The sequence below is a fragment of the Labeo rohita genome, chromosome 3 (genome assembly GCF_022985175.1).
Source record: "Labeo rohita strain BAU-BD-2019 chromosome 3, IGBB_LRoh.1.0, whole genome shotgun sequence".
In the NCBI taxonomy this organism is placed as follows: Eukaryota; Metazoa; Chordata; class Actinopteri; order Cypriniformes; family Cyprinidae; genus Labeo; species Labeo rohita.
Window position 1 is genome coordinate 8,112,727 of NC_066871.1, and position 13,965 is coordinate 8,126,691.

At 38.5% G+C, this 13,965-nt stretch overlaps 1 protein-coding gene across 1 annotated transcript in view; it reads right to left on the minus strand.

Moving 5' to 3' along the window:
- pde4a (phosphodiesterase 4A, cAMP-specific) overlaps positions 1–13,338 on the minus strand; it is a 63,293-nt gene extending 49,955 nt beyond the window's left edge. Inside the window, exon 1 of the mRNA XM_051105545.1 lies at positions 12,129–13,338. Within this exon, the coding sequence (XP_050961502.1) occupies positions 12,129–12,424 (296 nt within the window). The 5' untranslated portion in view covers positions 12,425–13,338. The remainder of the gene's footprint in view (positions 1–12,128) is intronic.
- Positions 13,339–13,965: the final 627 nt, after the last annotated feature.

Sequence of the window (13,965 nt, forward strand, 5' to 3'; positions counted from 1 at the left end):
ATCACTAAACTAAAAAAAAAAAAAAAAAAAAAAAAAAAAAAAAACACAGCTCATCTAGGTAACAACACAGTAAGAATCAAGCGTATGTAAACTTTTGAACAGTGTCATTTTCATAAATTCAACTATTATTTACTTATGGACTATATTTAAAATGTCTTTTATGTGAAATATCTTATTCAAGTCAGAACTAAATAAAAACATAACATACATTTTGTATGATCTCTTTTATTTTGGTAAAAAAAAAAAAAAAAAAAAAATTCATTTTGCAGATTCTTCAAGGTGTGTGTAAACTTTTGACCTCAACTGTCTGTGTATCTTCCGAGGGGGCAAGGTAGTGTTTTCTTAAAATACTGGATGAGAAAAAAAAATTAGCACAAAAAATAAAACAATGCCAATATTACAAAATATAACATTACAACATGTATAAATCACTAGTTTTTCTAAAGAAACACTGCCCAACAGCGACACCAATAGGTAAAGTTACAGCAGGAGTCCACGTCTCTCTCGCCTCCCCTGAGCCCATTGAGTTTTAACAGACCATCTAAAGTGTGTGGTGGGTTTGGTGGGGGGTAATTGAGAATGAATGGGGGAAAGTCCTGCGAGAAGAGGCAATAACTCCATTGTGATATGATTGGACATGACTGGTCATGATCGGCTGTGATTGTTTAATGCGATAAATGTGTTCATGTGTGTTCACAAATCAGTCTGAATGAACAATATAATGGCGTTAATGGGAAGACTAATATAATAAAGTATGCAAACCACTCACACACCTAGATAGAACCACTTTGTTACGAAACTTAAAATGGCATGAAAACATGATCTGTGGGAGTTTTAGTGAGTAATCCGCTTGGTGACATTTAAAGGAAATCTCCATGTCCGTGACCAATATTTAACGAGCTTTGATGACTGATGATCCGAAAAATTCAAAAATAGTTAAAAGTTAGCCTAAATATTATAAAGAATAGCTGAACACAAGTTCAAAAATAAAATATATTGTTTAAATTATTACTGCATTGAGCTATTATTTTGGAATAAAAGTAAAATTCTTAAAACCACTAATATATGTATATGCATACTTACTGTAGATAAAGTCAGTCTGCCTTACAGCAAAAATAAGTGTTCGGCAGCTATGTGAATCTACTCCATCAGCATCTGTCACTTATTTCAGACCTAAATAATGTTCCTCTAATCATATCTGTTACAGTGGATGTTGTGCACTGTGGAAAATTTCTGGTTTCACTCTTCTAGGCATTAGACGGAGAGGTATGGGCAGGTCAAAAGAGGGTGAGCATGGTGCAGCTTAGCCTGTTGGTGCACGAAGAAAAACAGATGTCGCTAACCGTGACATCACATCATGCCCAAACCTGAGGGCCCACGTTATCCGTGAAGCCGGATGCCTAATGCTAGCTCATTAAAGCACTCGACTGAGCTACAGTAATATGAAGGTTAGACGAGCACAGGAGCACACATTATGTCTGTTACATGGGAAACAAAAGCCTTAAAGGAACACTCCAGGCTGAATGCAACAAAGGGCTAGTTCACCCAAAAATGAAAAATCTGTCATTTCCTCATCCTCATGTTGTTGTTTTTCTTTCTTCCATGAAACACCAAATTTCGAAAGACTGTGCTGATTGCTTTTTTCAATGCAATTAAAATGAATGGGAACTGGAGCTTTCAAGTTTGTATTTTCCATGGAAGAATTTCATATTGATTTGGAACCACATAAGGGTGAGTAAATGAGTTTTCATTTTTTCGCTCTTTATCTTTAATCGACAGCAACTGTTGCATCCAGTTAATTTCCCCAACAAACAACATTGAATTGTCTCTGACAAAATGCATTAAAAGTAATGCGCTTAGAATGAAAGTCCGTGGGGTAATTGTACAGTACTGGAATAAGCATAAAAAGTATACAATTAGCCCCTGCCCCTTTAATCAGCAATGCTAAAGTGCCCTTTAATATCTAAAGTGTTACCATGCTTTTTATTGCTTAGACTGAGGGATTTAAAAACGAGTAACAATTTGTACAAGCGATCTCTAATACTTCATCCTATTATAGAAGATTTTTACCAGTGTCAGTTGTGAGATGGATGGGAATGCAAGTGCATAGTTTCCTCCAGGTATTATATACCTATTATCTCTTTGGTTTTGCCTCATTTCTCCACATCTGGAGTTCAGCATGGGCATTTGAAGAGAGTCTCACGCTGCAAGTATGGCACAATCGCCTTACACATTTTCAGAGGCTTTAACTTGTTAATGGTCGTGTAGATTTCAGATAGCCAGACTAATTACACAGAGCAGAGATGGAGTAGAGGGAAACCGCAGGTATCTTGAGAGCAGGCGGACGTGTCTGGGTGTGAGCTAAAAGGCTGGTGCGCTACTGTAAAGTGTCGTGGGGAACTGATGGATGGCACGGAGAATGCAAGGGCTTCTTGAAAGGCAGCAGTATCATTTACAGGGCTGTACCCGCAGGGAATGGGAGAAGTAATAAGTGACGGCAGAAAGTCTAATGGCGGGCAGTTCATTCAGCCACTGGGGAAATGGAAGAGAGGGGGAGAATTAGATGAGTTTGCCGGCGCTCTGATGATCTCTGCGGACATGCACGGGAGTGGGATGAAATGATAGATTTAAAGATAGGCCAGCAGTGTGATTAACTCAGCGGTGAGCGTGAGCAAAGTGCGTGAGAGACAATGTAAGTGGCACACAAGGCCCGGAGAAGAAAGCAAGCACAATGGGGAGCACAAAAGGCGACTGGAGAACAGAGAAAGCAAGGGATACGGAGCGAAAATCAGACAAATAAGATGATAAGGAGGAGAGAGAGAGAGAGAGAAAAGCAACTAGCGGACGACTGAGATCGAAGTCGGTAATTACCACGCACAAAGAATCACACGGACTGCATGATGTGGAGGGAGGACGTTGAAAAGAGGAAACACAGACTGGCGAACGCACACATACGCTCAAAGCCAGAGATATGAGTGAGAGACACTCATCTGTCAAAAGAGGAAGGAGGGGCCAAAGCCACCAGACAATAACAGAAACTCAAGTGTCGGTGGGTTTCAATAAATCAGCGAGGGATCGTCGGGGCAACAAAGATGACATTTGAAAGAAACAGAAAAAAACACTCAAACGCAGGATGCGGAGCATGTTGAGTGCTTTGAAGTATGAAAATTCTGAGAAATCAGGAGGGCAGCAAAGGCAAATAAATGTGGAGCCTCTGTAAGCAATATATGGGAGGATAGATTGCATTTTCGGCAGCGGATTTGTGATGAGGAAGGAGAAGCAGATGCCTTGGGATGAACAATAACAGTGGCCATTAGTGTGTAGCCGTGGACTGGTTTGCATGGTGTATAAATGAGAAATATCACACGCGTAACCGCGAAACAGCCATATCGCACGGCTACGAGTGTGATATTGCATTTATACAACAGTTCGATGGCACGAGTGTATAAATACATAAGAAACAACAACTTAAGTGCCTTTAAAAACCCTTTTTGTGCAGAACTACTTCCTTCTGCCACAGATTCAAATCTCAGTTCGACAGTTGAACACCTGAGCCCAAGCCTCTACTACTATTCAAAACCGTCAGTTTAGAACTAGTAGCGAAGGAATGTTGAGTTGCATTATTAAAATCTTATTGTGTTACTGTATTAAAAGCTCACTGTATTATGTGGAGTATTATGAGAGATAGATGGACTAAGAGAGTGTGATTACCTGCATCTGATACAGCATTCATTTTCATATTCACAATAAAACATTCCGCTGAGAAGAGCAATATCTTTGTCGTACTATGCTTTCATCTGTTAAAGGAAAAGTTCACTTCCTGAACAAAAATTAACCGACAATTTACCCCCTTGTCATCCAAGATGTTCATGTCTTTCTTTCACCAGTCGTAAAGAAATTGTTTCTTGAGGAAAACATTTCAGGAATGTTCTCCATATAGTGGACTTCAATGGTGCCTGTGAGTTTGAACTTCCAAAATGCAGTTTAAATGTTGGTTCAAAGGGCTCTAAAACGATCCCAGTCAAGGAAGAAGAGTCTTATCTAGCAAAACAATCAGTTATTTTCTAAAAAAATGTACAATTGATATACTTTTTAACCTCAAATGCTTGTCTTGTCTAGCTCTGAGTGAACTCTGTGTATTCCGGTTCAAGACAGTTTGGGTACGTCTAAAAACTCCCGTCTCATTTTCTCCTCCAACTTCAAAATTGTTCTACATCGCTGTTTTACCTTTTTTTGTAAAGGGTGTTTGCCCTTCTTTGCACGTTCACTTTGTAAACACTGGGTCGGTACTTCTGAAGCAATATAGGATGACTGGAGGATAAGAAAATGAGATGGGAGTTTTTCGACCTACCCTAACTGTATTTACTTGGATTACACAGAGTAAACATACACATCGCAGAGCTAGACAAGAAGAGCATTTAAGGTTAAAATGTGTATAAATTGTAATTTTTTTTAGAATTTTTTTTATATATAAGAGCCCTTTGATGCTGCATTTAAACTGCATTTTAGAAGTTCACTATATGGAAAACATTCCTGAAATGTTTTCCTTAAGAAACATAATTTCTTTATACAACATAATTTTTGTTCTGAAAATAAACTCCTGTAAGGGTGATTTCCGATGGCAGCGCTGCTCAGTGCATTTGTTGGCTGCAACTTACAAGGTGTTGTTAAAAGTAAAAATAACTTCCTTGTTTATAACCGTTTCAGTCTCTTTCAGTATAAAAGTCTTTACTCATAAAAGCAGTCTCTTACAGCCATCTAATGGCGGGATAATGTAACGAAAATCACCATCACAAACACACACCATTTACCAATACTAAGTACTATAATTAAATAAAGTATTATTTATTGAATAATAATATTTAACAAACAACAACAGCAATCAAAAAATTTGCTAGGCAATTCAGTCAAAAGTTCAAAGGCAGCGCTCTGACATTTACACAGACAGCAATAAATTTGCATAAAATATAATTTTATGAGATTTTCTGGAACGATTTGCTCTGGAACAAATAATAGATTAATGAGACCAAAGATTGCCCATTAGATTGACCCAAAATGAATCATATCTCATGTTTAACCTCTATAGAGACATCCAAGCTAGCGGCAAACTCTAAAAGATTCGGCCGAGGTAAGGCAGCTCTTGGCGGATTCATGAGTGCTAAACGGCCACTGACGCCCTGGAGTTCACATCTCTGAAAACACTGAAGCGAATTTTCAAATAGACGTTATTTTATTAACAAACCCTATATTTGAAGTCTAAACAATCACATTCTCAGCTAACAACTCTTAAAACTACATTCCATGACACAAAAACATATTATTTATGAAACTATAGTGGATGTGGGTGTACACTCGCTGAGTAATACCGCAACCGGAGTGATACAAACAGTGAATCAGTTAGAGTTCCGATATCACTAGAATATCGCACTCCTCTCAGCCAATCAGATTTGAGGACCAGAAAGAACTGTTGTATAAAGTATATTAACAAAACGTGTTATATCTGAAACACCAATGCAATTGTTGAGCTAATTATTCGCAGGTGTACATAATTAACCACTTAACAAGCTTGGCAGCTTTCCATTAGACTGTCAAATAAACACAGCATAGTTCGTCCATAGAATTTGATTTACAGTAAATCTGTGGGTTCTCAGAGATGGCAGCTTATTGAAAGTGTAATGCACATTTAGCAGCAGTGAAAACATATTTGCCTCAGCATATTGAAACAACATACTGCGCATCAGGGAATGTAACTTCCTTTTGCCTTTTTGGGCAAAATGTATCTATTTTACACAAGCACAAAATGTAACCATAGCAACAGAACTGCAGGATGAGCTGTTCTTCTGTTCAGTGTCGGTCATTCTCTCCTCAGTGGTAACTTCCCAGAGTGCACTGGGGTATGGGACACGTTCAATAACGCTAGCTCCTTCCCAAGGTAAGGCAGCGGAAGGTTTCACGAATTCATTTCATGTGAAAGAAATAAAAGCTGCCAAACAGCCTTTGTCATCTGAGAAACGGTACCGCACGGCGTCCTATCAAGTTTTAATGACTGAAAGCAGAGCTGGTGAGTTTGGGGATACGAGTGACAGTTCAATATTTCAGTGGGAGGTATGGTTAAAAAGGCTGAAAAACAGTACAAGCTATGGCTGGAAGGGAGTAAACAGAAGGATGTGATTACGTTGAATAGTAAATCAAAAATACTGCTGCTGACAAAAATGAAAATGTGAGTAAAGCTGCACGATCAATCTTCAGCATCAAAGGTGCTCAAAACTCTATTTGGAGACATGCTGGTTCTAATAAATCAGTCATTATGCTTTCTCTAAAAACTGGTATGTTAAGAAGTAATGGACAAGGTAGAAAAAATACCAGCATCAGTTCTGAAAAAAATTGGGGAACAAATCATCAGAGAGAACAATGGGCTTCTTTTGGCCTAAAGGGTCTGAGAGCTTGAAGATCCTGAGAGAAATGCTGATTACTTCTGTAGTTCTGTGCTCAGTCACATCTCCTCAAAGATTGAACTGAGAGCAGATATGCCCCTATGGGTTTGCTTTCCATTTGAACGTCTTCTAGAAACTCACAAAGATAAGACTGTTCCTACAAACATCTACCAAATGATTCAGACCATGTCTGGCAACAGTGCTTATTTAAAGGAATTAATTTAAACTCAGTCGACAGCACTCGTGGCATAATGAGGGACCTAAGAAATGTGTTTTATTTATTCCCTAAATTGCATTCTGTTCTTTGTTTCTCATTTGAATTTGTCTGCATTCTGTTTAAACGGTGTAATTTTTAAATCAGATTTTAATAATTAAAATGATGTCTAACGAATTGAATTCATAAAACTAATTTAATAACTTATTGAACATTTAACAATAATAGTTCCCTTTTTAAATGTATTATTTATGTTTGTGTTTTTTCTGGATTCTGCTTTATGATTTTATTTGACTGTTTTATGATTTGAAACTTATTATTAGAAAAATGGTAATCAAATCAGTGCATAAAACTTCAAGCATTTAAATGTTTTAAAGTTTCATAAATGATTTTTGAACAATACGTTTTATATTTTGTCAAACAAAGAGCAGCATAACAGGTGTTTACTGTTTAAATTACAATATATATATATATATATATATATATATAATTAGGAAGGGTTGGGTATTGACAAACTTTATGATTTGATTAGATTCTGATTCACAAGCTTGCAATTCGATTTGATTCATTGTTGATTATTTGCCAAATTTTCTCAACTAATGCTGTTAAATATACATGAGAGTTAGTTGGTACTACATTAATATTGAAAGTTTAAATTAACTGATACAAACGCTAAGTTTTTATAAAAATAAAGTTACAATCACATAATTACATTTCTACTCCATTTCGTTTTTTGAAATATAAACATTTAAATGGTGTCTGTCATAAAAACTTGACAGATTTATTCAAACAAATTAAACACTGAAGAACAGTAAAAGTTATGTTATATGTTGCATATGTTTAGCAAAATGCTCCTCTCTACAGTTCATTTCTACTGAATTTATGTTTTTTACCGAAAATGTTTTTTTTCTGAGGTAAATGTGACGTTATGTGGCATTTTGTTTACAAGCTGTTATATTAACGTCTTTCCACAGTTAAAAACACTGTTTGAGCGATTGCATGAGACAGGATACAGATTTCGGTAAGTTCTACTCTTTCTTTTAACATATCTTCGGATGTTCATTCATGTTTATTTTGTGCTGTAACTGTATCAAAGCGGAAGAGATGAACGGTTCACGTGCGTTTCATGCTGCTGCTTCTCCTGAATTGAGACGCTATCTGTCACTCCACATTAAACAGTACCAAAACAGCAATCATTGTTTGAATACTGTAATAAAATGGACCGAATTTGAAATTTGAGACTTTGTTTCATATCAAAAGTAACAAAGCACAAAGCTTATTACAATTTATTGGATGGGAAATGTGCTACAATGTTCTGTTCATTACCTAAAAACAGGCTAGTCTATTTAATTCTTGATTCTTTTTACTTGTTTTTGTTTTATGAAATGAAATGGTGAAATGCTTGTGAAGTGAATTCTTAGAGCAGCCCCGGAGATGAAGTTCATTTGAACTTTTCTCATATAGTGGGAATGGAGATCTGAAAACACCACAAGTGTCATGCCAGCTTTAACTGTTGTTTATTAGATAAAACTGCACCACTTGTTCACCCAGAGAAGCAGAACATGCAGACTTTATATTTAAATAGTAATGACCCAGAAACGATGAGAACAACTTTTCAGCTCTAAAAATACACATGCTAGTGCTTTTATAAAATTACAAGCTATTTGCCTTTAAATCCTTCAAAATTTGTTCCCATTTTGAGTGCTTCACTGTAACCTCAATTACTTTTTAAAGAAAACAAGTTGCAGTTTTTTTTCTAGTAATCAAAATGATGCCACAATTGCTGGTAACTGAGTTTAACTTGCACTGAACCCTGAATATTCTTTTTAGGGTGATATAAGTCTGTCACGAAAGGGCATGAACTTCATCAACCTCAAACACGTCACACGGCAAAACATGAGGCATTAGTGTATCATTGGGCATGCAGCTGTGTATGAGGTTGATCTAAGTTTAGCCCCAGGCTCAGAGGAACAGATGACATGGAGGGGGTCCTCTGGACTCAAAACAGTATATTACTTAAGCTCAATAAATGCACATTGGGGGCAAGGCGCCCTGCTTAGAGATCCTATTAAGAATATTAAAGTAAAAAAAATAAATATAAAAATTTGTCACTGTGGTGAAGAACCCCAACCCCCACCACCACATCTCTGTGATGTGACCATACATGCAAATTGCTCATTATCATCTGCGTCTTTCTCCAAAGCCTGAGGCAACACATGCGCAAACACACTCGCACACAAACATACATAAACATACACACCATCCCATCCATACCTAAGTGCACAGGCTGATAACTAGCAAAAGTATGCATATTTTAAAAGCATACGACGTAAGAAAACATTTGAGATTTTGGAAATGTCAGGTTTTTCACCAGTTTAGATGTCAGAGCATAAATAGAGATGCACACAAGCTGTTGAATAAGCTGACAGAATGTCATTACAGGTAATTACATACCAAAAAAATCAGTAATTTACTGTGTACTTAAAACTCTGCATCACATTTTTTTAAGGATTCTGACAGTTTGATAGTTTATTGCGTTTTTTTCCTGATTGTGCCTTCATATTAATCAGAATGCATGAAAGAGTTGCAGAACCACTGCATTTTATTCACGATCCAAACAAATATGCTACATGTAGTTATTTGACCAGTTTTTGATGTACATTAGATGGTATAATTTCAAAATTTAAAGAAAAAAAAAATGAATGTTCTGACCTTAGCTTTGCCATATTATGGTACATGAAACATATCTGAAGGAAGTAAAAACAACAGACAGGCTGAATGAGATGCAAATTCACTCTCTGACAGCAGATGGCGCTTTAGGAACGGCAGCGTTACAGCGTTTCCTTGGTTAACGTTACTGCTGTAAACAAAGCAGTGCTGCTTTTAAATACTACATTAATATGCATTATACAGGGTTCAAATAAAAAAAAAAGCTTTTCTAAAGATCTCAGTTCCTCTCAGAGATACTTTCATATAAACCCTTCTCCCCCATTTCAACGTTTAAAAATTTCTTTCTGTATTTTGCACGTTGTAAACAGTGAGTTGGCGCTGCCTGCTACAGTATTTTCTCCTCTTTGCGTTCATCTTCAGCGTCTCTGGATTCTGTTAACGGCTGCTTAAAGTTGGTTTATTTGCCCAGTTAAAGAATTAGTTGTGCGTTATTAATAATTCTAAAACTTTTCCAACAATTAGTAATAAGTGTATGCGGTTATTAGGGATCTCCTCTCAATTAACAATTCTGTTGTATGCCCGTTTTTTTTAAATTCATACCGGTTTACCATTTGAACTGGTATATCGCTCAGCACTACTGGCTGTGTGTGTATTTATATTGTCGCAAAATGTGACCCTGGACCACAAAACCAGTCATAACTGAAGTAGCATGGGTATATTTGTAGCAATAGCCAAAAATACACTGTATGAGTCAAAATGCTTGATTTTTCTTTTATGCCAAAAATCATTAGGATATTAAGTAAAGATTATGTTCCATGAAGACATTTTGCAAATTTCCTACCATAAGTTTATCAAAACTTAATTTTTGATTAGTAATATGCATTACTAAGAACTTCATTTGAACAACTGTAAAGGATTTGGATTTTTTTTTTTTTTTTTGCTAATCTGCTAAATGCAACTATAAGGCGTCACAATATTAAGATATTTTTAACATCAACATAATTATTTTCACATTTTTCGCAATATGTCTTGTGAAAAGTGCTATACAAATGAAAATATAATGGGCATATCAGGTTTAGCTTAAACCAATACCCAGTAAACTGTTTAAGCAGTTTGTGTGACCTTACATTGTTAAGTCATTAAGCATAATCCATTTAGGATTATGCATGTAAACACACTTATTGACACAACACATACTGGACAACCTATGGAGACCTATGTGTTTGCTGCCGGATCACGTTACAAAATGTGATGAGTGCGATGAGAAAGTGAGCAGATAGACATGGACATCTCACTCAGATTCTTGAGACATCACATCAGAAGAGCCACAAACACAGACACATCTTTATCTGTCTCTCGCTCTCTATTTCTCGCACTGTGCCGCCCGCCCACAGTAGAAGCAGGACAGTCCAAGCCAGTGCTGCTGCACTAATTCTTGGACTGGCTGTGAGCGTGTCCTGGGGAAGGGAATACAAATCAGGCTTTACTATACAGTCAGGCAGCGCTGGCCTGTCTCCCAGGAGCCTGCCGTGCAGGCCGTCTGTGGCCTAGGCAAAAGTTGACAGGAAGGAAACCGGGGCCTTCGGCTCTCGGCCTCCCCTGGGGCTCATGGCCCTCACAGAAGCGGATTATTACAGTAATAATCACCCAATTTGGTGAGGCGCCACTCAACGGAACGACACATTTCGCCTTTTCCAGCTCTAACATCAGTCTGTATGCGCATCAGTCTACGTACAAGCACAGCAAGCAACACCCACACTCATCCTTGAGGGTAAAAGCAGTGTATTGTGTGCTACAGCATATCGTGCAAACCCACAAAATTGACATGAATGTCAGGCTGACAAATGTGTTTCTCTGTAAAAAACTAATTCAAGTTGATTATTTATAACAGCGCTACACAGCGCTGTGGTAGTGCAATTCAACATCCAAGGAATACAGTGCTTCTGTGCATGCTTTGGCTTTCTGGCACACATTTATACACTTGTAAAAATAAAAAATCCAAAAGGGTTGATGCCACAGAAGAACCATTTTTGGATCTCTGCAGTGAGCATTTGCCTAAAAAAAGCCTTTTTTTAATTATTTTTCTAAAGAACCTTTTGTGCAATGTAAAGATTCCATAGGTTCTTTATGGAACCATAGATGCCAGTAAAGAACCTTTATTTTTAAGACTGTATTTTAATGTTATTTTGAAGTTTATAAATCTATATATTATCATGAGGCTAAAAGAAAGAGGCAGACTCACTAAAATCACAGCATGTTATTGTAAAAAACACATTGTCTTAACCCCCCCCATTATGTCATTGATTTGATGCTAAAGTGCTTGATTAGATCATGCAAATGTTTCTGGCATGCGCATATGGTGTCTGCACGTACCAAGAGCGAAAGCGCATATGCCACGATCCTAAATGACTGTAATATTCATAGATCCGTGCTTTTTTTTTTTTTACTTTACCTCTACACTTAGACTTTGTGGTGTCCACAACACGGGGGGCTCGGGCTCTCCAAAAGCCCTATTACTTGCGCTTCTTCTACACTTTTAATCCAGATGATTAGCATTATTAGTAATCGCTTATGCCATCAGCTGCTCATAACTGGCTCGAGGTTACTTCGAGGGGTCACGTTCGAGGCATTTCAAACTCACGCTCTCTGAGAGCTGCTGGAGCCGTTACGCATAACGCATCATCAAGGATGCCCACGCGTCCCGCCTCTCCACACAAAGCACTATTAACCCTTCCAGCATCGTTATGATCAGTTTTGGGCGTCCATCACACCGAAATAGCTCGTTTGTTCACACGTAATTAGTCACTTACCGCTTATTCCCAGCGCAGTTGCTCATGGACGCGCTGGTTGTTCCTTGGAACGACGATGGCCAGGACATGCGGGACTTCTTGAGCCCCGGCCGGTCACTCGTGTCCATGGCATTCGAGCGCTCTATCTGTCGGTGGTGATGCCGGTCGGTGTCAGAGTAACCGCGATGTTTGATTTTGATGGGGGTCCGTGGCTGTCTCCACAGATGCTGGGGAGGCTTGAGGGTCGCCTGTCCCTCCCGGGGAACCGGCAGCGAAAGAGACAGGCTCTTTTTAGAGCAAGGTGGCGGTTCCATCATAGTGCAAAATTAATAGATGTACCGAACGCAACGTGTTACAGAGGAATAAAAACAATATGGCTATGTTATTCGTTAAGAAATCAACCCGTCTACTGTCCGTAACTGACTAGTCTCCATGTCTAACACCGGAATGTATTGAAAGCAGGTCCAAAGGCAATAAAGATTCAGTGCTTTTGTGAGAACTAATCACAGTGTTCAGATAACAGGTGATGGCGCAATGTCGTCCTGTCTTCTTGTCATCCCCGCAATTATGTGGACGGTAAATCCAAAAAGTTCAGAAAGGCTCCACTTTAGAACATCGCAAGGCGTCGTAGCATCCGCGCCGGTGAAGCTCTTCCCCTGAAGTTTCTCATAGCGCGTCGGGTCACTTATGTTCAGTAGGGATTTATTGCTTTGATCAACCCTCCGGACTGCTTTCCTACCGCTATTATTGCTGCTAAAGACCGAACATGTCTCTCCAAGCTCTGGTGTCTCCAACTGGAGCCATGAGAACTCTGCGTTGAGAAGCAACGTTGTACATCTGGAACTAACGGCGACTAAAACTCAAGCTCGCTGTCAGGAGATTCACCTTCCACCTCCATTAAAACCTCGCCGCGAACAGTTTCATTACGCGAATCATGTTGAATTTTGCCTGGAGAACAGCGCGCGTGGGATGATGGATGTATGAGAGAGATCCATGCAAGCGGCTCTTTCGCGTCCTCGCTTTCTTCTTTCTTGAAGCATTCGCTCAATTCCGCGAAAACATGCTTGTAAATCAAAGTTCACCGATCTTCGCGCTGCACTTTAGTTAGTTTTGCCGTCTTATCTCGTTCGGATCATTCAGTTGTCGACAGATGTTAAATTATGGCATTTGAGAAACACTCTATCGCTTCACTCAGTCTCCACCACCGCCACCATCTCTCTCTCTTTCTCTCTCTCCCCTCTCTCTCTTTTCATTTAAGAGTCCGCGCCTCTATGCAGTTTTCTCGTTCACTTAGGCGAGATGGACCCAAGCCGCTCCAGTCGTCACTAGTTTCCCCCTATGAATTGATTTCGCAAGTAATTCCATTAAGTAAACATATCGATTTTACCAGTAATGCGAGGTGCATTTGGGAGAGACAAATCGCCATAATTACGTCCATCAATTATGAATGAAATAAATATATAATGTTGTGGGGCTAATGATTCTAACCGCACTGAACAGGGTAGAATTTTTCATAAAGTCTTTTGCAAATTGATAACCATTTACATGAGCGTTTTTATCACTTATTAATGAAGACATTTTTGATGTTTTGTGTTGATTATGGTAGCACGTTATTCTCAAAGGATGTCTGCTTAAATCACTGTATCTGTCAGCATTCCCATTCATCTCATTGACAGTTGCTTGACTGGTGCAAGATGTATACACGATTTCAAATCTACCATTTTTCCTCATGGGCACACAATTCTGCTGCTAGGTTATTTTGAGCCAACCATCTAATTACGGCAACAGACAAGGAAAAAGGTTTTTAAGCGCCCTCCGGAATCACTGGAAAACATGTAGACGTCTCAAATATTAAGTA